This window comes from Haliotis cracherodii, unplaced genomic scaffold (genome assembly GCF_022045235.1).
Source record: "Haliotis cracherodii isolate W230 unplaced genomic scaffold, xgHalCrac1.p SCAF_17, whole genome shotgun sequence".
Taxonomy (NCBI): Eukaryota; Metazoa; Mollusca; class Gastropoda; order Lepetellida; family Haliotidae; genus Haliotis; species Haliotis cracherodii.
In genome coordinates this window covers 6,126,498-6,152,032 of record NW_027266272.1, presented here as the reverse complement: position 1 = coordinate 6,152,032, position 25,535 = coordinate 6,126,498, and the positions used below count along the sequence as shown (strand labels likewise).

Genomic DNA, 25,535 nt, shown 5'->3' with positions numbered 1-25,535 from the left:
TCGCAAACATTGTCCACAATGCGTGGCAATCATTTCACGAAAAGACGTTATTTGAAGCACCTCTTATTACAACGATAGTTGAGTCTTAAAAGGAAAAGACAACAAGGCAAGGTTTCAGGAAATCATGCAATATGTATCTTCACTCAACAGTCTGGTATAGAGTCACCTAAAATGTGATGGTAACAATAGTATTAATGTGCAATTGTGGAGTCCATATGACCGGGTGAGGAGAATACAAAGAAAGTACCACTTATATAAGTAGAGTACACATTGTAAGGACACGTACAATTAATACTTCGGATAATTAGGGAGATATATTCCAAACTAATCACACCTTGTTTCAATTGTTGGGAATCGATCACGGACACACACACATTGTGTAAAATAACAAATGGGAAGAATGTAATAAAACTCTGCTTGTAACCCATAGCGGCAACTACCATTTCCACCGCTTTTATACAGTTTTAATTTACAGGAGGGTGTTATATATGAGAAGACCAATCTGTGAACCACGCTCGTTACTAACAAAACTGTATATAACGTACAACCTGTATTATAAAAAAAGTCAGGAAATATTTGTATAATTAAATGTCCGAAATAGGACAGGGGTCCACCAATGCCACTTTAGCGTTGGTAGTAGTAGTTCTGGTCGCTATCGTCGCTTCGCAGACCGAACGAAGTCTCAAGGTTGTCCACCACGTTCCTGAATGTGGGACGGTTCGCGGGGGACTCGGACCAGCAGTCCTGCATCATCCGGTAGTGACTGAAAACAGACAGAGAGAGTTGTACTAAAAACATGTTTATGTTTTTCTCTCTCTATATATATCAGTCTGGGCAGGTGTAAGTGAATGGTGTATATGTCAATATTGAACCGCTGTAACTATGGGAGTACCGATGAAAAGGCTTCACACATTGTGTTCTAGTGTGAAGTGAAACCTCTTTAGGATATTGAACGAAGCACGAACCACTTGGCTTCTCAAACATCCACGATGTGTGCGTTGTAAGATGGTTTCACAGGTATTGTATATTTCACTAAAACTCCAACATCACATTTTAAGAGAAATGAAGAGTATACCTGATGATTAAACAAATATAACGTCAACCATACCTGATAGTGAATGTAATAGTATTGGTAAATAGAAACAATTAGTTTAGCACCCAAAATAGTGTTGAAACATATAACACGTCTATTGATAGATGAATGTTACTTACATATCCTCTGCATACTCTGGCCTTGACATTCTGTAACCGCCCTTGACCTTTGTGGGTATATCACGACCTCTGATGTCAGGGTAAGGGTTTTCACCTGGATAGGAATTGGTATCAGTCTGTTGCTACCTTTCCTTAGACCTTGTTTAGAAGCGTCCATTGATTTCAGTGTAAGTCATTTTACATGTTCGTTTCATTTCCTCGGGGTTAGACTTTGTAAATCTACGATTTCGTAGTGCTTCCTACCTTCATTTAGATTTCCTAAAACATGTAAATGCAGGACAACTTCTAATTAAATCCGCACATGTTGCCGTTAATTCGATCGCTGAATATTATTAGAAATATATATCCCGAAGCCATGACTTTAAATGTTCCAAATGTTTTAAAAATATATTATTAGTTGGAGTCTATGATTAGATATTTGTTTTTAAATGATTATTTGTAATACGCTGTAAAACGCATTGATATCGCAATGGCATGAAACCCACCTCCATACACAACATTCCCATCTACCACTACGATCATCAACACATAAACATTCACATCCATACACAATCAGTCACATAAACAAACCACTGGGCTCATCAACATTCAACGAGACACATTCATACACAAATGGTCACATCCATACACATCCACAAACAAAAATACACGTCCACACGCAACCAGATACATTCACATACAACAGGATACGTCAGTAAAACTAGATACATGCAGAGCAAACACCTACCCATGCTGAAGATCTCCCACATTGTCACACCATAGGACCACATGTCACTCTTCTCGTTAGCATCCTTGAGGGACCTCAGACACTCTGGAGCTGTCCATTTGATAGGGATACGGTCCTACATCAGACACAAGCAACATTAAAATTAGATTCAGGCAATGAACGTGATGGCATTACATCGCACAAGCATATCAATCGTGAACATGCTTGATCGGGTGTTCAATGACAGTGTAGCAAAAAAATTGTTTAAAATAATAGTGCGTCGTGTATGTTGAATCGATGGGCAACCTTGAGAGTAAATATACACGTTTGCCCTTATAATTACGTTGATAAGACACACACACACAAACAGACGTGTGTACCCTTACCACCTTGTTTTCATCAGAAGACTCATCGACCTTCCTTGGACCACAGCCTGCAACCTTGATCTCCAGCAGGAAGGTCAACAAACAGTTACGTGCAGCTAGTTTGCGGTGAACGATCTGAAACAAGTGCACAAGATTCTAACACTGACGCCAACCTGGCATGAAGATATCTATGTTCGATGCCCTAAGTCGTCCTGACATGTACAATCCTGCCTTGTTATAATGCCACCTCTGTTGCAATGGAAGATATGGCATTATAACTAGTCTGGCATAACCAGGGTGGACTAACCAGGGAGGTGAAAAACAGACATTACTGACATGATATATACATATAGACGATTAAAATAAGAACCAAGGCATATCCCTTCAATCCAAGCTACTTCTTCGAATAGGACTTCAGCAAATCACTCAGGATGACAATTGGGGTCACTTTATTGTCAATATAGTCTTTAGAAATGACTATTTATTTAAGCTTATAGATAAGGATAATATCATTAATATCAACCTAATATGTTTGTTAATTTAAGAACATTAATGATTCTCTGTGTGAGCATTAGCTGTGAAATCAACTGAGCAAGTGGGGATTATTTCCAAAAGTTTCGTTTCATGGCATTGGCATTATAATCGAAAAGCATGGCATTAAGGCCAGGGGCATTATAACCAAGGAGGACTGAAGATTGAAAACCTCATCCAAGCATGGATGATCAAGATTCGTATAGTGAGCTCGCCATAGTAAGGACGACAAAGATGAATACGACCACGGCCATGCAATTTCGGTCAAGAAGCACACACGACCACCCCAGCCATGCACACGGGATCAAGGTAGATACACTGACCAAAGCAAGTTGGATCAAGACTGACCTCACCATTTCAAGAAGTACGAAGATGGACACACTGACCTCGCTATTCAAAGAAGTACGAAAAGGATACACTGACCTCGCCATTTCAAGAAGTATGAAAAGGATACACTGACCTCGCCATTTCAAGAAGTACGAAAAGGAAACACTGATCTCGCCATTTCAAGAAGTATGAAGATGGATCCACTGACCTCGCCATTTAAAGCAGTATGAAGGATGGACTCTCTGACCTCGCCATATCAGGAAGTACGAAGATGGACACACTGACCTTGCTATTTCAAGAAGTACGAGGAAGGATGCACTGACCTCTCCATTTCAAGCAGTATGAAGGATGGACTCTCTGACCTCGCCATATCAGGAAGTACGAAGATGGACACACTGACCTTGTTATTTCAAGAAGTACGAAGAAGGATGCACTGACCTCGGCATTTCAAGAAGTACGCAAACGATACACTGATCTCGCCATTTCAAGAAGTATGAAGATGGACAAACTGACCTTGCCATTTCAAGAAGTACGAAGATGGACAAACTGACCTTGCCATTTCAAGAAGTACGAAGATGGACACACTGACCTCGCCATTTCAAAAAGTACGAAGATGAATGCACTGACCTCGCCATTTCAAGAAGTATGAAGATGGATTCACTGACCTCTCTATTTCAAGAGGTACGAAGATAGACACACTGACCTCGCCATTTCAAGCAGTATGAAGGATGGACTCTCTGACCTCGCCATTTCAAGAAGTACGAAGATGGACACACTGACCTTGCGATTTGAAGAAGTACGAAGATAGATACACTGACCTCGCGATTTGAAGAAATATGAAGATGGACACACTGACCTCGCAATTTCAAGAAATACGAAGATGGATACACTGACCTCGCCATTTCAAGCAGTATGAAGGATAGATACAAAAACCTTCCCATTTCAAAATAGCCTCACTCTGTTAGTTCGAAATCAATAGAACAGACACATTAGAAACTGTAATGGCATTTACCCCCTTGGACGCCAGATACTCCATTCCACGTGCGATCTCAAGGGTGAAGTTCTGTATTCTGTCCAGGATGTCTTCATTGGTGTTTGATCTCTGCTTGGTCAGCCACTTGTCCAGTTGACCAGTCTCGCAGTACTCCAGCACCATGACGGGACCCACTGGCAGACACCACAGAAAAAGTCCCATGGTATGCAGGCAGACACCAATGACACATACATATACATGTTCTACTGGCATTAATTTCAAGACGTCAACACCAAACAATAATCAATCTCGTATAACTATTGTCGAAAAAGGCAACAGATGGAAATTAGAAGAATGGATAGTTAAAACGACAGTGATAACACCATATGTTCGCTAAATGGGTAACAAGCATGACCATTAGCAACCACCACTCACAATTGGCATAAACAGTAAGTGTTTTTTGACATCTTAAAACAGAAATAAACTAAAACATTGTTCAGCAACAAATTTAAGGCACAAACTCACGAGCATCGTTCTCCATGACGGCCCCGAGGAAGCCCAGTACGTTGCGGTGCTCACCGACCTGTGTAGCAGCAAAGTTGATCTTAGCCAGCATCAGAAGGATGTCGTCCTCACTCTCCCGCACTGTGAAACAAAGATGAAGATACTGAATTTGATACCAGTACCACAACACTATAATGTAACGTCAACCCATTTTGATTAAATTTTGTTCACACCAAAAGTTAGTTTTACCTTTCAGAACCTTAGCAACCACATCCTTGACGTTCTTTGGTGTCACTGTCCACTTGGCCGTATATATCTTGGCAAACTTGCCGGTAGCGATGACCTCTGTCAGGATGATATCCTCTGGAGGGACGTACCATGGCTCCCCAAGGTCCATGCTGCCGTAGATGTAGATATCGTCGTCCTTGGAGTATGTCGTGTTCTGTAGCAGATAAGGAGAGTTGTGTGAAGCTAACGGAAGTATATTAAAGGTAATTTTGTGGGGTAGCTATTTCGCTTTGTTTGTAATTCTTAACGATTCCTTACAAACCCAGTAGCAAGTTCTGTTTTGGAGAAAGATTATATCTTCATACTCTAATGCACATCGGAAAATACACAAAGTTTTTAATCTTACAATATATGCCCATCTGCTGGCGCGATTTCTTTGTTTGAGAGCTGTGGTACCAGTTGAAGTCTCTACATGTGGCCTCTCCCTGTACTTCTTGTGGCGTTGAAGGAGACCGCCGAGAAGCCCGAGTTTGAACAGGACAAGGCCCAGGATAACGATTATCACTATCAGCAGAATTATTACTCCTGGATAAAAAATACAACATTGTGTATTACATCCATTGATTGCGACGATTAAAATTCTATTGAAATAGTAAATCATTATCATAGAAACAATTATTTAAGTTCATTTACCTATCACAATACCAGCTACTGCTCCACCTGAAAGTCCGTCAGATACTGCAACAGAGAATAGGAACTGAAGTTGACTACATCTTTTTCGGTGAGGAAATGTATGTCACACTAAAATATATTCCTTATAATCTAAATCAATGTGACGTTTGATCCTGCGGATTTGACACCTGTTGTTTTTCATAAGCTACCAATTGTAGTTTTGTAACCGTCATGCACTTGGCAACTGATTGATTATATAGTGTAGTGAAGGTGTGAGTTAGTTGGGTTTTGACCCGATAAACAATCAAGTCTGGACAAGACAATCCAGTGATTGACATCATGAGCATCGATCCATGCACATGGGATACAATGACACTCATCAACCAAGTCAATGAGCGAGCGTGACCATCCGATCCCGATAGTCGCCTCTTAGGATAATCATAGTCGACTGGGCCACCCGTGACCCGATTATACAGGTGAAAGTCCATTCATGAGACACAATACACAATAAATTCTACTCCTAAAATGCAATATAGCACCGAGATATATTCTCTCAAACCAAGCACCAAGTTGATCCTTAACATTTGCTAGCTAATCCTACCAAAACATGAATAAAATATTCTCCAAATGATTGAGCCTTAGCCTATTACAAATCACTTCCATAAATTCAAAACTGCAAAATTTGGTTCGATACGACAGTGCGTGATACATACTACATGGCGATGTTTTGTGTTGTTTATCAAGACTGTTTTACATATATCAGATTGTAACTCAATATTTGGATCATTTAAGTAATATAACTTAAATATGCTGTTCATCCTCCATAGCGTTGATATTCCTCATTTTATGTAATCGTCCTGATCTTGGAGTTTTAGTATATCGCCAAATCTCGATGCTTAAATAATTTGATGAGCATCACAATCTTGCCAATAAATTACGAAATTTCTTTCTATTCATACTCTACAACTGGTCAGTATTATCTGGGCGTCTTCAACATTCTCTGATATATAAACAATTGTTGGAGAATGTAGCCACTGTTGAAAAGAATTGATAAATACACTCTAACATTTCACACATTATTCATACCCAACAAAACCACTATTGCATAACATTTTATTCCCATCATTTACGCAGGGACAACGTGTATCTGTATCATATAACATCATCATATTGTGACATTTCTTATGGTATCTCAATGAATTTAGTTTAAGGAGTTTTAGCCAGTTCTTTATATCTTCTAATGTCTAAGTAGAGGTAGTCCACTATGTATTTTAGATTTTGGTTTTGGCTCTAGGAACAAGAGTCATCAGAAAGATGACATATCCCCCCGGCAGCTGTCTGTAAAGTAACCACTAGTAAATGTGCAATTCTGTATGTAATGAGTCAACAGTTGAATTTTCTTTAAGAAGCATACATTGTTTATGAATGGTTTTTGAATTCTGGCCCGGAAACAAACCCGTTCCTCAATGAAGTCTAGGTCCAACTTCATTCCATAAAAAATGTAAAAAATAAAAATTCGTAAAAAATATATATCAAAAGGCACCACTTCAGTATGTGCCTGATGGCTTTGCCAAGTTTCGATCAAATAAACTGAATGGTTTTCGAATTCTGCCCCGGAAACAAACCCCATCACCAATTGAGTCTATGTCCAACTTCATTCCATACAATTTAAATAAATATAAATTAGAAAAATCCCAAAATATCAAAAGGCACCACTTCAGTATGTGCCTGATAGATTTGCCAAGTTTCGATCAAATAAACTGAATGGTTTTCAAATTCTGCCCGGAAACAAACCCCATCACCAATTGATTCTATGTCCAACTTCATTCCATAAAAATTTAAAAAAATAAAAATTAGAAAAATCCCAAAATATCAAAAGGCACCACTTCAGTATGTGCCTGATAGATTTGCCAAGTTTCGATCAAATAAACTGAATGGTTTTCAAATTCTGCCCGGAAACAAACCCCATCCCCAATTGAGTCTATGTCCAACTTCATTCCATAACAATTAAACAAAATAAAAATTAGAAAAATCCCAAAATATCAAAAGGCACCACTTCAATATTTGCCTGATAGCTTTGCCAAGTTTCGATCAAATACACTGAATGGTTTTCGAATTCTGCCCCGGAAAAGAACCCCATCCCCAATTGAGTCTATGTCCAACTTCATTCCATAAAAACTTAAAAAAATAAAAATTAGAAAAATCCCAAAATATCAAAGGGCACTACTTCAGTGTGTGCCTGATAGATTTGCCAAGTTTCGATCAAATACACTGAATGGTTTTCAAATTCTGCCCGGAAACAAACCCCATCACCAATTGAGTCTATGTCCAACTTCATTCCATAACAATTAAACAAAATAAAAATTAGAAAAATCCCAAAATATCAAAAGGCACCACTTCAGTATTTGCCTGATAGATTTGCCAAATTTCGATCAAATACACTGAATGGTTTTCGAATTCTGCCCCGGAAAAGAACCCCATCCCCAATTGAGTCTATGTCCAACTTCATTCCATATGAATTTAAAAAAATAAAAATTAGAAAAATCCCAAAATATCAAAAGGCACCACTTCAGTATGTGCCTGATAGCTTTGCCATGTTTCGATCAAATACACTGAATGGTTTTGGAATTCTGCCCCGGAAAAGGAAATGATTACGGACGGACAGACGGACGGACGGACGGACAGACAGACTGGCTGATCGCTATATCCCCCCGCATTATATGCCGGGGGGATAAAAATGAGTTTCCAATTATCACAGTTACATTCTAAAGCATCAAATTGCCAAATGTGCTTGAGAAGATGATATTATCACCTGCAAATAATGAAAGATAAGGGTGAACAACATCTAGATTTAATGGAATACCTTTTGCAAAACTGCTTCGTGTTTGTGATGCTAATTAGTTTAGAACGAAACTAAAAACGCAGTATACACCCTTGTCGCACTCCACGTTTGCATTCAAACATGTGATACATTAACCCTTGACACTCATTTTCATTGGATAATAATTTCACGATTTTGAAATTAGGTCCACCCGCATTTGATAATCTCTAAAATTTGCACCTGTGTACAGAATCAAACGCTTCAGAAATGTTAACAAACAATGCAGAGAATTGTCCACCTACTAAAGCGCTATATCTGAAAATGCAACATGCATACATCTGTCGAATATCCTTCCCTAAATCTAGCTTGAGATTCAGAAACATTATCAATATCAGTGACCAAGGACACAAGCCTGGTATTGATAATATAAGTAGATATTCTACTGAAAATAACCTTTTTATCGCCCTGTAGTTGACATTTTTAGAAGCACAAAATTTCAATCGACAATGTTTCCGGGAAGTATCCATTATCAATTATCACATCAAATACCAGTTCTAATCATCCGAGTTCATAGATAATTAAGAGATGGTGTCATCTATTCTATAAGCTTTGTTACATATTAGATGACAAGGCATTTTGAGAAAAATCTCAATGCAGAACGCGAAAAAACGTAGATTGTACAAATCGCAAAGCTTCACAATCAGAAAAACAGTTACCTGTTGTGGCGGTCACCGGGACAGCCCTGCTCTTGAACTCCCCATACTGGGAGATGACCACGATGGTGTAGGTTGTGTCCGGCTGGAGGCCGACCAGAGTGTGGGAGGTCGCTGTCTTGTGCAGTAGGGTCATCACCGTCTGTCCATTCACCTCGTAGTTGATCCACATTTCTGTCCGATTGTAGCAGCTGAGGGTGTGTTTCCACGTTACAGTCACTAAGTTCGTTTCTTTCTTTGTGACAGTCACGTCTACTGGTGCTAGCGCTGAAACACACAGAGAAGAGGCAACTTAGGTATAATGCCAGATACTGGAATTATCAAGGCATTGGAATAACACTGAATCCTATTTTTTTCAAATAAAAGCGACAGAGCTCTTTCCAGTCCATTTTACGACATTCGATTATATCATATAACTAACGACAAAAAATAAAGGAACTAATCATTTGAATGTAGCTATCGTTGAGCTGTACATTTACAATACCGTGGAGCTGCATCTGATCGCAATATCTAATCACAATGAAATTTGACAGCATGAAATCTGAAATCAAAAAGTGTAATTTAAAAAAAACTCACAACCTAAACTAGATCGTCTCATCACATGAACTGCACTACGACATGAACTCAAATCTGCTCCTATTATCAGCAGAGAATTCCGTACAATAACCGGAAGGCGAATTTCAACATTAATCGTTAAAAGCCGGATCCATGCAGCTCGCCTGAAGGCAGTCTGTCCTGTATAGTGTGTGACCCTAACAGTTTACCAGAGGCGATAGAGAACAGGCTAGGTAACATCAGGGACGGGGTGTGCGCCATTACCGTTACACCATGTTGAGAGACGAATCAAATTTTTGCCTCCGATTCACAGGTGCCAGAAAACGTTGATGGCGACGTAGCGGTGAGCCGTATGCCAGGGCAACAATTCTTGACCCAGATCGGGGCGGTAATGTCATGATGTTGGATCACACATGACTAGCCATCTGATTTGGCAATTAATTTTGAATGGACATATGTCTGGCCAGGGATATGTTGACGAAATTTTGAGTCCTGTTTTGCTAGAATTATCGGTAGAAATTTTGAACAGTGGTTACTGCAAGATGACAATGCCAGGCGACATCGTGTTCAGGTCGTCACCGATTATCTCCGACGAGAAGGCATACAGACATTGGACTATCAATCGGGCATCTGTTGGATGTTCTCGGGCGAAGGGTGTACGCCAGAGACCAAACACCCGCGAGCGTAGCCCGTCTCAGGATAGCCCTTCGGATGGATTGATTGCCAATACCAAGGGCAACCATACGTCAGTTAGGAACAGTATGTGTGCACTATAAATTTATCCGTTCATTAGTTTTTATCGGTAGTATAAAATCATGTTTGTATGAATCCACAAATAGTCGTGATACCAGTTCTCAGAGAACTTTCACAAACACATGCAAAGGAAAGTCAAGTGTTCACTTGTACAAACGACAGGAATTGCATCCGATATCCCTTTAGTCGCTAGGCGGTGTGTTTCGAAGTCGCCATGTGTAACAAGGTAACAAGGTAAAGACACGGTGAATCAGCATCTACTGTTTTTAACAAAGGCATTTAATTTTCAACTTTTTCCCTTTAATATACTACTTACATGCTTGTGTTCCATTCAACGTATCTAGTTTATCCACCTACAACAAAGAAAAGTGCTCTAAGCTATTAATAGAATACCCCTTGGGTGTTTCGGGTTAAGATAGGATCTCAGCAACCTGGCATGGCCGTAAGAGACGACCAAATGGATCGGGTGGTAAGGGTGAGTGACGTGGTTGATTGACCCGACGGCGTGGATAGTTGGGCATACTATGGATCACTGGGTTGTCTGGTCTAGACTCGATTATTTACAGGCTGCTGTTATAAAGCTAGGATATTACTGAGAGCGGCTTTGAAAACAAAACATTTAGGGAATATATCTTACATTGCATACATTAACACTCTTAGTGAGACGGGCCCGTGAAGATCCGGGGTAAAATAGGTCTTCAGCAACCCATGCTTGCCTTAAAAGGCGTCCATGCTTGTCGCAAGAGGCGACTAACGGGATCTGGTGGTCAGGCTTGTTGACTTCGTTGATGCATGTCATCGTATCCCAATTGCGTGGATCGATGCTCATGATATCAATCACTGGATTGTCTAGTCCAGACTCGATTATTTACAGACCGCCGTCATATAGCTGGTATGTTGCTGAGTGCGACGTTAAACAACAAACCAATCTTTTTTAATACAAAACGTACAACATGCCACCATGACTATCATGCAACTATTTCTGTTTCTGTGTATATTTATTTTGTGTTAATTGTGTTAAATTTTATTATATTAAACATACATGACATGAACGTCGTATTTGCAAGCAAATCTGAAACTCTTTTTCATGCAACAGAATAGAATCGTTTACATCATTACCCTTTGTCCAGCATTAAGAACTCGTATTAACCACACTCACAGTAAAGCTCCTTGTTGTATGGATGCCCGCCATGTTCACAAAATTCATGTCCATAGTCACCGTCTGTCCTTCCAACATTGGGTGCTTTAACCAACAGTTGCTGATGGGCAGAACCTGTGTCTGGTTGAAGCAGACTGGATTGACGGTAGTACAGTAACACGTTGTAAAGCTGTTACACGCCTGTGGAAAAAGTTGTGTTGTAATGCAATTACATTTGAGACCATTTTTTATACAAAGAAGCAATAAAATGAGAAACGGTTCTCTCAAAGGTACTTACATGTATGGTTCTGAGAGGCAAAGTTTCATTAACGATCACTAGGTCGTTTTTCACTTTCCTGACGAAAAGGTCCACACGTTTCAGACCACTCTGCATGTCCCGAACATTCACTTCAACACTGAAATCATAGGAGGGACTATTTAATTATTTGTTCTAGAATATAGCAAATTGATCTTTATGATTAGAACAAATAACGTCATTGTTTCAATGAAAGCGATCGTTTGGAAAAAATATGTCAAAATATATATTTAAAAGGGCCCGGTGTGAGAGTCCATTATCATTTGATTGTAATACTATTTTACTGTTATTTTAAAAACATGAAGTATTTGCTGTGATGACTGATGTTTTGCAACAGAAAGAAGCCAATATCCTTTCAGCAAAGGGCCCGCTAGTCACTGAACTTGAAGTCTGAAAAATCTGTATTCTTTATCTAAATGCCATAAGTTATTCTGACCGCTACTGCAGTGCCACGTATTCCACTCAGGCAACTGAATTCAATAACTAAATACATACATTCCATGCCATGAAAGGCTTTTAACAGGCGACGGGCAGACATGACGACAGACAGACAACAGGCAAGTCATTGTGTGGTGATGTTACAAAAATCACTATGTAGTTTAACAGAAACTCACGTTGAACTAAATGGTGCATTGTTCGTCTGGATGTTCCTCCTGAACATAGGCTGCTCGACTTCAGGCGGTGTATCATCAAAGTGAACCCTGGTAGAATCTATCCGGGTGTTACCTAGGACATCTGTAGCTCTCACCCAAACTGTTACTGTGTCTCTGTTCGTCAGTGAAGCTACAAATGGACGTGTCAATCATAATGTTTATTCCTCGTTATATATTTTAGTTATGAAAGGACTGTTTACATGATTAAAATGAATTAAATGATAATAAATGAATTATTTACCCCGATAAATTAACAATTGTAGCATATCATTTTCTGCAGAAAATGTGTTAAGATAACACACGAATAATTTGCACTGCTAAAAGAAAATAATACTATTTTGACGTATAGTAACCAGCATTTATGGTGTATGTTTCAGTGAGTCCGACATCAACCCAGTCTGAATCTGATGTTGGTATCGTCTGATTCATGCCATCATTGCTGTCCTTCCTATTGGCAACCTCAAACTTGACAACACCTCTCTTGTTAGGTATTGCGTCTACTGTCCGCTGTCCGTCGTGGTCATCCTGTCCGGAGTCTTTAGGGATGACCTTCAAGAAGTCCTCGAGCTGTGGGGGGTAGGCGCGGACTTCGTTCAACCACTTGCCCTCCTCATGCATCAGGTTCACAAAGTGGTTGGTCCATGTGACCGTGACGGGTCTAGAAGGATCGTCTTGCCAGTTGTATCCCCCTTTAGGATCAGCGGAGGATATGTAAAGTCGGTTATCTGCCCCTGTATCTATGGTAACGTTAGAAACAGCATCGTATATGGCGATCCTCCTTACAAAGACAGAGTTATTGGCCTTGTCGGAGGCCTCCAGGATGAAGGAGTACACTCCAGGCTGTGAAGGTGTGTAGGTCGCCTGGAAGGAGTTGGAGGCCGATGATGACTGATTGACTTCAATAGGTCCATATATAGGCCTCAAGGGTTCAAATTCTTTTAGAAGTTGATTTCCGTCCACCTGTAGTTTGAACACCTCCCAGGCGTAGCGGTGCATGCCAGAAGGAACATCAGTCCAGTTCGACCAGCGGAGACTTACTGGACTCTGAGAAACGAATATAGATAACATGTACCTGTTCCAAGTTGAGAATTATCAGACATATACATGTTCATGATCTTCCAACTCTTGAATGCAAGACTACATTAAAAGACTTAACCATTCCATATCTAGTTTTGTTTCCAAGAGATCTCATGTTCAGCAGTCCCGAGATTAAGCGAGGGACAAAGAAAATTATTTCACGAGGGACATACATTCATCAGTATCGGTAATTAATGAAGTACGTTTACTTCGTTTTACAATTAGAATGTTATTGATTTATAAGGGAGACAAAAATGAATTGTTGAGAGACCTAAATATCTGCGTGCGTGCGTACATGCGTGCGTGTTCGATTCAAACATTTGAAATCATTAGGATTTCTTGTCAGAAATATCAGTGGGCGGATTATTGTATTTACTTCGTTTCACAATTAGAAAACGAATTACTACATTTCGCTGTCCGAGACCCTTTAAAGTTAAATCTCTTCACATCTGCTCATCTATTCAACTTACAGTGTACAGTATTCGTATATGTTCGTACTTTTTCGTCGATACGTGTACTTTCAAAAGCGACTTTATTCCGTTAAGACCTAGAAGTTCCATACAAGTATTGACACACGCGTTTTCCATAACAATTTGGTATGATACCTGTTAACGTCGCACAACGCGAGTTATGATAATAAAAAGTTTAATGGCATATGAATGAAAAGTAGACATGTTATTATATAGTTTTTTGATTACCGATCACATGCTTTTAGTTAAGTTACACCGTATAAAACAACCTTAAAAATTACTTTTGAGAACTTTGCCGTGACAAACGTCATAAATAAAATTAAATATATTGTATAAATTGTAAATACAAAGAGCTTTGCTTCAAATTCCCAAAGTAAGATTAAAGAAATGAAACAATATTGTCTGCCGTCACCAACTCGTCATTCCAATACATTGATGTCAGCAAAACAGTGTTCTTGTTGTATCACGGTTATGTTAAGTCTTGCTGTGGAAAGAAAAGTGACGCAAGTCTCAGACGTCTACTAGTTATGGAGCTGACTAACCTAGATAATCGGGGTGAAACGGGATTCGAACCTACAATCAAATGTTTCTGGTGTGCCAAAGGGACACAACGAATTGCAGCGCATCAGACGACTGAGCGACCCGAGCCCCCCAAAGACCTTTACAAATATCTCATGATGACTGCGAGACCTGAATATTTGTGCGTGCGTACGTACTTGAATCACAGCTTGGAAATCATTAGGACTTCTAGTCTAATATGCAAACACGATTGTTATTGGGAGGACGACATATTCAGGTATATTCATTTTGTTTGCGAAGTCAGCGACTAGATGAAACGTTAGTCATTAAAACATATGCTATATGGGCATTATAACGTGACGCTGTATCACTTCACTATTATACAGTTACGAGGAAATGCTTCCCCAAGTCAAAGTCTTTACAAATACATTGTCGATAAACATTATGTTTGATGACAACTCCTGTAATATCAGTTGTCTGCCAGTGTGGATTTTTCTTTACAAGTGATAATTGCTACCTTCGTCACATCCTGGCTCAATGAAAATGGTCTATCTGTACAGGATGACGCTGGTCCCAGGCAGCTGTGAGTTGGTTTGGTGAAGTCGAAACGGAACTCCATTGACTGGTCAACCATATGCCCCGTGTACGACTGGTTCCATCTGTCTCGAAGACCGCTTACAGTTAGTTCCTGGAGTTCTCGGTAACCCCCGCTCCATGCCGTGAATGTTAATGTCAGTCTGAGGTTGAGAAAAAGACGATGCATAGAGAGAATGAATAGTTGGGCTTTTTATTCTTTTTATCTGAATTTCTTCAAGCAAGCTTAAGAGTATTAAAACAAAAAATATGTTGACCTTGCACGCTTGTCATGATGGCATTTTTGTCAACATATACACCCCCTCTTTCTTCTGATATGAAGGCATGTTTTTTTACTGCGTATAACATCATTCTGAAATTGTTTTTTAGAAAACTGTCATTTTAGTAAGTGAACAGTTAGGGAACAGTTTAGAGCCTGTTCCTGACACAAATTAACCATGTAGACACGTTCACTTGAATGAGCCGCGCTTGTGCACGCACATTCTTGAAAGAATTACACAAATGTACAAATACACCTAAATGAACAGCCCATCTCCAGATATAAACTTCAACGAACCGCGCATATGCACAAATAAGCTCCACTTAACTACCCATCTGCACACTTACACTGAATGAACCGCACATATGCACACGTATATTTGAATGGACCTCGTTTGCACTAATTTCTTCGAATTAACCGCCCATTTGCACACATAGACTTGAATGAATTGCGTATTTCAACACATATATACTTGAATGAACAACGCATGGGAACACGTACACTGACTAATATGCTTGGATGAACCCCGAATGTATTCGCATACACTTGAATAAACCGCACGTATGCACACATGGAATTCAATGCATCATTAAGTGAATTTTCTGAAGTCAAACATCGACTGTTTACAGCTAGTAATAGTAAGTAAAGGAACCTGTTTCTGTTAACTGAGTTTAAAAGTTTGACGATTACTTCAAAAGTGACGCTTGCCGAAAGTGCTGAGAACTATTATGGTTTGAAAACTAAGAATCATTATCAGGCCACATCTGGACTTTGAGAAGCGTATCGTACAACAAATAAGGGACACACAACGAATTGCGGCGTCCTTGGCTCCTGGCCCCTTTTATTATTAACCACAACAGAGGAACGTCTTGAGAGTTAAGCATACTGGATTTTGTTTCGGGATTATCTCACGTTTCAACTATTTGTTTTAAAAACATAGTCCAGCACCAAACAGTGCACGGTAGGTTGCCTTTCCAATTAAGGTCACAAAAGTAAGCTTATTTCTATTTTATCATCAGGTTGTGTTATAAATTACAACAGAACAATAGTTGATTTAATTTTGTATCGTTCCCAACATGAGTTTGTTTATGACTGGACACGTTCTAATGCAGAAATTTTATCACTTTTAATTCATTGCATATACCATTTTTATGGCATCAAATTCGACAGCCTGTCGAAAATAGATATTTATGAATTCATATAATACATCCATCTTTCATAATGAGCACACATTACGAATAAAGGAGCATGACATATTTTGTAATACAATAACCAATACCTCTTGGCTATGTTAGAAAATGTTCATGGAAGCAATTATCGACATTGCTCTTGGCTTACCTATCTCCATTTTCCAGAGATCTGTCATAGTCCGGCTTGGTAATGTCACAGTAGTAGGTGTCGGAGGTGGGGTTGAGATCAGACACTTCCGGTGTACAGGGCAGAGTTGTGTCAAGACTGACAACAGGGATTGACCCTAGAAGAAAGATTGTAAGTGAGTAGGTATTTTAGACAATCGTGTAATCGTGGTATTAGTACATTGACTGATTTGGTTTGATACAGCTTGCACGCCTGTAGATTTTGATACATGAACGATACTATTTCTAATGATGTCTTATACAGCAAATGAATGTTGTTGGGGGCATGAAAGAAACAATATTGAATTTTTACAATGAAGTACCCTGATAGTGCTAATCAGGAATGTGTTGTGTCTGAAAAGTGTTTTCATAGTCATAATATAATATTTTATACTACTACTACTATTACTACTACTACTACTACTACTACTACTACTACTACATTTGCTGTTTCAACTTTGATATGGCTACTTTTGGGAATTGCAATCAATAAGTAGTAAAGAATCCTTTATCGGGGAACCAATTGCATGGTTACGATGTTAGATTGAGCAGGACTCGGGCACCCTTCCTTTCAGCAATTCTACACCTTGAACATTAGAATGTAGTTAGGCACCTGGCTATGTTAATCTTTTATGCAAGTTGCTTGAGAAAGATCCATGTTGACTGATTATTTCTATTGTTAAATATGTTAGTCAGTAGCTATAATCACTGTCAATATGTACATTGCCTATATGAATCAGCTGATATACATATTTTTAGCCAATATACCTATTGCCTGATTATAGACATTAAGTGCCACATATGACCACCTTCATATGGACTACTAAATAAAGGCAAGCTTGAAAAAATGAGACTTTAATCAGCGCTGAAAGATCTGTAAAGTTGGAGAAAGTTGCAGCAGCAAAGGAAGAGGAGCGTTGAAAACTCGATGGATAAATATCGTTTGTAATAAATGTATGTTCATAATTCTACCATATTCATCTAACTTAGGCATTCCTTGATCAACATATACCATGAACTGTTACTCACCCGTCAAAGGCAGCTTCTCATGATGAATGTCTACTTCAGCCTTTGCAATTCCGATACCATAGCTCTTGATGAAGGCAGGTGACTCAGGTAGGTTTGTAGCCATGTAGTGGGCAGACGCAGTGACGTTCACCCAGTTAAATCTTTCCCTGTTTGTCCACACGGAGTCGGACACATTGGACATGGTTGAGTCTACGTACAAAGAATACTTCTCCATGGTCGGCATCCCGGTACCTCGCTGCCAGAAGGACAATCTGGCGCCTATCTCAAATATCTCTGGCTTCTGGGTTGATTCCACTGTAATAAAAATGTGTAGCTATATGTACAGTGATCACGGGAATTCCGTCGCTAGCTAATCCATGCATCATCACACTGTTTTTATTTTGTAATTTTGAATCTATCCATTTTGTCCAGTTATGTCTAGAAAACGGTATTAATAAAGGAATGATTCCTGTAGAGAACGACTGCAGAGCCATTTTATAAATTTGTACTTTGTGGTTGGGAGGAATATGGCGATGGGGCGTAATTGTCTTTGTAATTGACCTAACTTAGCTATGTAGAAATAATGAACCAGTACATTTTCTACAATAGTCACTCGGACTGCTTGATAGAGACTGGAATCCCGATGAACAGTCACAGTTGACACTGGTGCCTGGGGTACAGATGCCGGGGAAACAGGGCCGCTCGTAGTTACATACCACTGAAATAATAAGAAAACAATTCTAGATATAGAACAAGATCTAGATGACATATGGTTTATATATCAATTATAAGGTGAACACAAGATTGTTATTTTTGTTTCTCATTAAAGGTTGGTCGGTCTCCTGTGCTGCTTCAGTTCTACCATCAGGTTAATCGGAAGTTAGGGCCTGCTGTAATTAGGATGATGACTTCTTGGATGCAACCTGATTTGTTTAGATGGTCAGCTCGAAGACAGAACCTGTACATGTGGCGTGCCAAATCAGTCCTATAAACCACAGACGTCAAGCTCCAGGATATCACCTTTACATTTAGGATGATAGTCTTCGATCTATTATGACCTGCAGACCTGGGATTGTAATCTGTATGAGAGAATTTTAAGAATACTGGAGAGATTGGATAGTAAGTGCCAGGATACCTAGCATGAAGGCTTGATGATAGTTCCCAGGTTCTGAAACAGATCGTTAGGGTAGCAGCTGCATATTAGGATTTGCAAGCTTCAGTGTAGGGAATACAACGAGGAGCGACATGCACATGGCGTTGGCCAATAAATATTCTCTTGAGCAGACATGTTCTCAAAACATGGCATGGCATATATGAAGCCCGTTGAAAAGACTGGCCACTTTTGATGCTTAAATAGTTTCAGTTTGGTGTTGCTCAAAACAAATAGATAGTTTTCTAAACAACATTCACACTCTTTGGTCCATGCCTGTATGGCGGAAATGTTTTTGCCTAAAGGATATGTCCAAAGCATTATGCAAACAGGCACCCGACTTCCGTCATGATCAGTAACGATTCCGGAAGAAGTAGTTTACCCAGGGACTGAAGCAGAAACTATTGCAGAAGACCAGGCGAAACCACATTCTTCATACATGAACTGATTTCACCATTATGTAGCTACTGTAGTCTACAGGTAATTATAAGTAAGTATTCCATCCACCAATCGTTCAGATTTTATGTTAAATGAAACACACTGGTTTACAATTTTACTATTTTAAGTGTCTCTTGCTAGTAGTTTTACCCTTATAATTAGGGTGTCACAAAATGACATTAACAATATATACGTACACGTGTTGCACGTCGGTCCTACAGCTCCATCATTACACCGACAGGTGTTGGGTAGCACACAGGTACCTCCGTTCTTACAGGAAGGGTTGCAGATTGCTGGAAATACAATACCAAACTAATACATTATTCTCACAAGGGCTTTCAACACAATCGTAAAGTGCCACCTTATTGTAGAAACGAAGTTGACTGTTTCATTGAAAGACAAACTAGCTAGGAAAAACTATGTTTAACGACAGCATGTATGCTGCATGTATAGGAATTATACTGATTTGTGATTGCTATGTATTTATCATAAGTTAAGTATTACAACATGGTAAACAGGGACCAGTCTTACGTCGGTTACAGTTCTGGGAGGAGGAGGTTGTCCAGCCACTGCAGCAGAAATATTGCACCTGATAATCTGGCACCCAGTACCATCTCCATCTGCAGCATCTGAACAGAGGACGCAGAATACCGTCACATTGATGACAGTCAACAAACATATACCACATGCTAAACTATACAACTGTAATTGTTCAGTTGTTGCAATTAGTACACATATAGTATAAATATTGATATTATGGATATTCTATAAACTTGGATTAAGGTAGAACTTTAAACACACTATAAGTGATTTGTGTAGGGGTAATTGTGTATCATAGAAAACGACTGAAATAGAGAATGAATAAATTCAAGGAATATTTCACCATATAACTATTCATGTGAATGACTGTTATCACATGCACTGGGTGCACTTACCCCAGCCACGTCCGATACAAGCATCGCCGCTCACGTCTGTAACTACAGATTGTACGAGAACAAACGTTTCTGAAACAAAGACATAGGAGTAACCACATGAGCAAGCATGACGGACAATATGAAACTTTGTGACACTGATCCACAGGATTACACAATATGTATTTACAGTAAATGTATACAGTGAAGACGCATCTTTCATTGTAAGGAAATTGATAATTACATAATTGAAGTTGTAATAAATTATAAGAGAAAAGGGTGGGTGAATTGTAAGATCGAGACAATTGACAGGATAAGCCAAGGCGTTTATTGCGTTTATTGTTCACATATCAGTTCATAGTGGTAATACATTTATAAAAGAAAGCACATCAATATCTAAATAAACGGGACTAAATATTTCCACAGACATATAAAAATCTGCTACAAGCTAGCGTACGATTCCAATGAAATCATAAGCATGTGTTTATAAATCACTATCCAATAGTGACGATACAATGTGTGGTGGCAAAAAGGCAAGCGTAACATGACCCAATGGTGATATCCGTCACAAGCAGTTGCAATGCAAGTCAAGTATTCACCTGAATATAGACTTGAACATATGGTACGAGTCATTTTTTCCACTTTTAACAGTTTTATTCCCGTCGTTATCGTTTTTCTGAGGATTCAAATGGTTGCATAGTGTTTTAGGATAACTAACTACACTTCGGTAGGAATTACACATGCTTTGAGTGAACTATAATCCCAAAAGAAGAAGGATTTACCTGTATTTATTCCGGAACATACACTATTGCTTTCTGTTATGATCATTTTGCTTGTCTGCACGTTTCGTCACTCTACACTCACTCGGATGGGGCTTCAGGCTTCTGTAAAAGCTTTTGTGATTTCTTGCTTATTTCGTCACGTTCGTGTTCCTGATGCAGATGTTGAGTTTACTTTGATGGGATTTTTTACATCTTTTCTAATTTGGTTAATTAACAATCATGGCGATTAAGATTGTCTTGGAGATAATTCAAAAACCGTCTCCCACGAAAATTATTCAATACATTGCTTATATTTTCGAACAACGACAGAGTTTTACCAACTGTATATTTTTACTTCAGTAAAATTGCTATGGTCAGATAGTCTTATGGACACCTCATGTATTCAAGGATCCTAGTCATCCTTTTCAATGCAGGGAACACATCCCATTCAGTTCAAGAAACTCATCCCGCCCAGTGCAGCTAATACATCCCATTCAGAGCAGAGTATACATCACATTCCGTAAAGGGTGTGTATCAGGTCGTGTTATTGTTTACGTGTTACATTTTAGATGTATACGCGTTTCCGTGATGTCATATCATGACGTCACAGGTTTCTGCGTACGCCACTGAATAAATGGCCAGATGTGTTTTCACTGGGTTAGCTGAAAGTGGATGTTCAAAACATGACACACAACAAACACTGACCATTACTGGTTCACACCCACTGTCCACACTTACAAGCTGACCAATAAGAATTTTATAACTGATTACATGTGTGTGTGTGTCCTTATCCACACACTGACCAGTACTGATTACATAAGTATGTATTCATCCACACACTGATCAATTCTGAATGCATAAGTATGTATTCATCCACACACTGATCAATTCTGAATGCATAAGTATGTATTCATCCACACACTGATCAATTCTGAATGCATAAGTATGTATTCATCCACACGCTGACCAATACTGATTGCATAAGTATGTTTTCATCAACATACTGACCAATACTGATTGCATAAGTATGTTTTCACCCACACACTGACCAATACTGATTGCATAAGTGTGTTTTCATCAACATACTGACCAATACTGATTGCATAAGTATGTATTCATCCACATACTGATCAATACTGATTGAATAAGCATGTATTCATCGACATACTTACCAATGCTGATTGAATAAGTATGTATTCATCCACACACTGATCAATACTGATTGCATAAGTATGTTTTCATCAACATACTGACCAATACTGATTACATAAGTATGTATTCATCCACATACTGATCAATACTGATTGAATAAGTATGTATTCATCCACACACTGATCAATACTGATTGCATAAGTATGCATTTATCCACACACTGACCAATACTGACTACATACCTATGCATTAATCCACACACTGACCAATACTGATCACACAAGTATGCATTCGTCCACACACTGACCAATACTGATTACATAAGAATGTATTCATCCACACACTGACCAATGCTGATTACACAAGTATGCATTCGTCCACAAACTGACCAATACTGATTACATGAGAATGTATTCATCCACACACTGACCAATACTGATTACATAAGTATGTATTCGTCCACACACTGACCAATACTGATAAAACAAGAATGTATTCATCCACACACTGACCAATATTGATTACCTAAGTATATATTCATCCACACAGTGACCAATACGCCTAAGCCGTCTACGGCGCTGTCTAAGGCGCCGCAATTCGCTGTGCAGAGTTGCGTCCCTTGGGCAAGCCAGAAACCTATGATTGTGGGTTCGAATCCCGGATCGCCCCGATTATGTTTCTAGGTTTGTCAGCATAATACCCGTGCTCGTGGGTTTCACCGAAATGGTAAACGTCTAAAACCTTCATCACTTCGGGCTTTCCTCCCACATTAAGCTCACACGTCGTGATATGACTGGAATACTGTTAAAAGCGGCGTTTACCCCAACTCACTCACTCACTCACTCATCCACACACTGACCAATACTGATTACATGTGTGTGTCATCTACACTATATTTAGTGTCGTTGTTTATAGTCTTATTTTGTAAATGGGTCCAGCCACATGCAGAGGCAGTCGATGATGCAGTCGTATCGTATATGAATACGTTCAAATCCCATAGACAAGCATCCTAAACTCAAGGACATAAGAAACCCCACATTGTATACTTTCAAAGCCAAAACATAACAAAGCTATATTTTGTAACGGCGATTACTGTATTTCAAAACAGGTTAGGTTTACATGTTTGCATAAACACTGACAAAAATCAAGCAGAAGATTCGATGCAGAGAAAGTCAGTCGTCTTTTGGCGTGCACAGGGATCAGACGCAATTCTGCCTGCTATGCATGTGATAACGCCACTCTTGTCTCTGGACGTGGCTGACGATGCCTAATCTGTCGTCCCAAGTGGTCCCACAGATGTTCTGTTGGAGACATGTCAGGAGATCTTGTCGGCCAAGGTTCACGTTGTTGGCGTTGACAAATGCTCTGGTAATGCGGGCTGTATGAGGCGTGGCGTTATCTTGCGGGAATAACGTTTGCGGGTGACGTTGAAAAAATGGCAGTACAACTGGCGCTAACACTTCATTCATGTAGCGTGCAGCAGCTCTCAAACCATAGTGACGAAGTCGTCTGGACAGTCGTTCTGATGATGAGATGACGATTTGTTCCTAAGGCGAAGCAGTCGTAAATAGCTGTCTTGCTGAGTGGCAGTAACTCAGGGCCTACCGCTCCTAGGCTATCTGCTGTTCCACATGTCTGCCAAAACCGACTGACCAAACTCAGTATCGTCCTTCTCGAACAACCCATTACCACAGCAACATGGGCCTGCGTTGCCCCCATATCCAACATTTCCATTGCCCTTTATCTGTTTCAGTATTATCGAGGCATGACCACCTTTGGTAACTGGATGTGCCAAAAAATATTTTCGCACCCTTTATATTCCAGATTTTCATACGGGCATCTGTCCAAGGGTTATGACTTTTTCCGAGCAGGAAGGGTATACTCACACCCAGCACGTGCTTTTGCTCATGTCAATGAAAGATTTTAATCTATATTAAAGGTATTTTGTCATTGGTTGAAAATATATTGAAAACAATACTTGAGGTGACGTTTCTTATGAAAGCAAAATCGACGAATAATATTGCTTACATCTTCATGTAGCCTGCCATTATTAATGTTTAGTCAACTAGGAGCGTAGAAAAATGCTCATGTAACGAATATTTACCTCTGACCACTCAAAGGTGAGCACAAGGTATGTCTTTAGATGAAATTTGAACTAGCCTGATTTGTGTGAAAACAAGAACAAAATTTACCCGTGAAGATTCGTGGTAGAATAGGCCTTTAGCAACCCATGCTGGCCGTAAAAGGCGACTATCCTTGCCGTAAACGCCGACTATAATTGTCGAGTGGTCAGGATCGCTGACTTGGTTGATGCATGTCATCGTATCCCATTTGCGTGGATTGATGCTCATGATGTCAATCACTGAATTGTCTGGTCCAGATTCGATTATTTACAGATCGTCGTTATACAGCTGGAATATTGCTGAGTGCGGCGTTAAACAACAAACGAACGAACGAACAGTAACACGTGAACATTAGAGGCATCAGGGGAAACATTTATAGGTTGTTGTGGCAGGGTGTTTGTCCCATACATTGTTAAACAAGGACAGAAAGAATGCACCACAGTTATTACAGAAATATGTCTAATAAGTACTTAACTTAATATAGGATTATTATTTCAATGCGTGCTGTGTCATATACAGAAACCGAATAATTCTCTTTGAACTTATATATATTTCACATTCGTTGCCAACATTATTTCAAATGCATTTTTATTTTGAAACGAAAAAACACGACTTCATGTACAACTCATTGTGAAATTCTGGTTCAATGCCAAGTAGCAATTGGTCACTTACCCACTCCATTGGATGCTGAGGTCAATCAATCCCGCCAGGATCAGCAGCTGAAAGATGTAGGTTGTCTTCATTTTGGAGTAAGACCAGCTCCAGCTCACTCAGTTCTTGTTCCCGGTAGTATACGGTGCAGTGGGTGGACACCGACTGATGGCTGCGACCCTTGCCAATGCAAGCTATATTCTACAGACAAGGAAGTAATATTTAGTATCGCGATCCTGTTACAAGTAATCTGTGTGCACATCTTAGAGAGCCTCCAACCCCCACCCCCCCCCCCCCCCCCCACCCACCCACACACACACACCTTTATGATCTCAAATAACAATTTGTTGCATATATGCATGCATCGACGACAGAACACGCTCGATGGTCTCATGGGGCCTGTCTCAGGGCATTAAACCCGACATGTTTGGGGTTGGATGGTGGTTGGGGTGGGTGGTTGGCGGATGAGTTGGGAGTGTAGAGTGGGTGGGTTGGGGGCTTTTCCTCTCCCCTTTTTTCACCATTGGACCCACATGAATGTATATTAACTATACCGTCAATACAGATATGCATATTATCCTATACTTGCATGTATCTACA

The 25,535-nt window shown here is 39.6% G+C and overlaps 1 protein-coding gene across 1 annotated transcript; it reads right to left on the bottom strand.

The window, feature by feature from the left end:
* On the bottom strand, positions 1 to 25,069 carry LOC139464858 (uncharacterized). Its single transcript, XM_071246411.1, has 23 exons — positions 24,957 to 25,069; positions 20,273 to 20,341; positions 19,869 to 19,966; positions 19,535 to 19,630; positions 18,345 to 18,467; positions 17,771 to 18,064; positions 16,725 to 16,860; positions 15,051 to 15,270; positions 12,821 to 13,511; positions 12,429 to 12,597; positions 11,797 to 11,914; positions 11,520 to 11,699; positions 10,677 to 10,713; positions 9,056 to 9,319; positions 5,540 to 5,584; positions 5,253 to 5,431; positions 4,868 to 5,060; positions 4,640 to 4,759; positions 4,154 to 4,308; positions 2,305 to 2,418; positions 1,940 to 2,054; positions 1,213 to 1,306; positions 1 to 763 (listed from the first exon to the last, which is right to left on the bottom strand). The coding sequence occupies exons 1-23, from the start codon at positions 25,025 to 25,027 to the stop codon at positions 625 to 627; spliced, it is 3,720 nt and encodes a 1,239-aa protein (XP_071102512.1). The 5' UTR covers positions 25,028 to 25,069; the 3' UTR covers positions 1 to 624.
* Between the last annotated feature and the right edge of the window lie 466 nt (positions 25,070 to 25,535).

Coding starts and splice junctions, on each gene's coding strand:
- LOC139464858 (XM_071246411.1), bottom strand. CDS start 25,027: ATGAAGACAACCTACATCTTTCAGCTGCTGATCCTGGCGGGATTGATT. Junction 9,320..10,676: donor GTTGAATGGAACACAAGCAT/GTAAGTAGTATA, acceptor TGTGTGTTTCAG/CGCTAGCACCAGTAGACGTG. Junction 4,309..4,639: donor CGTCATGGAGAACGATGCTC/GTGAGTTTGTGC, acceptor GGTGTCTGCCAG/TGGGTCCCGTCATGGTGCTG.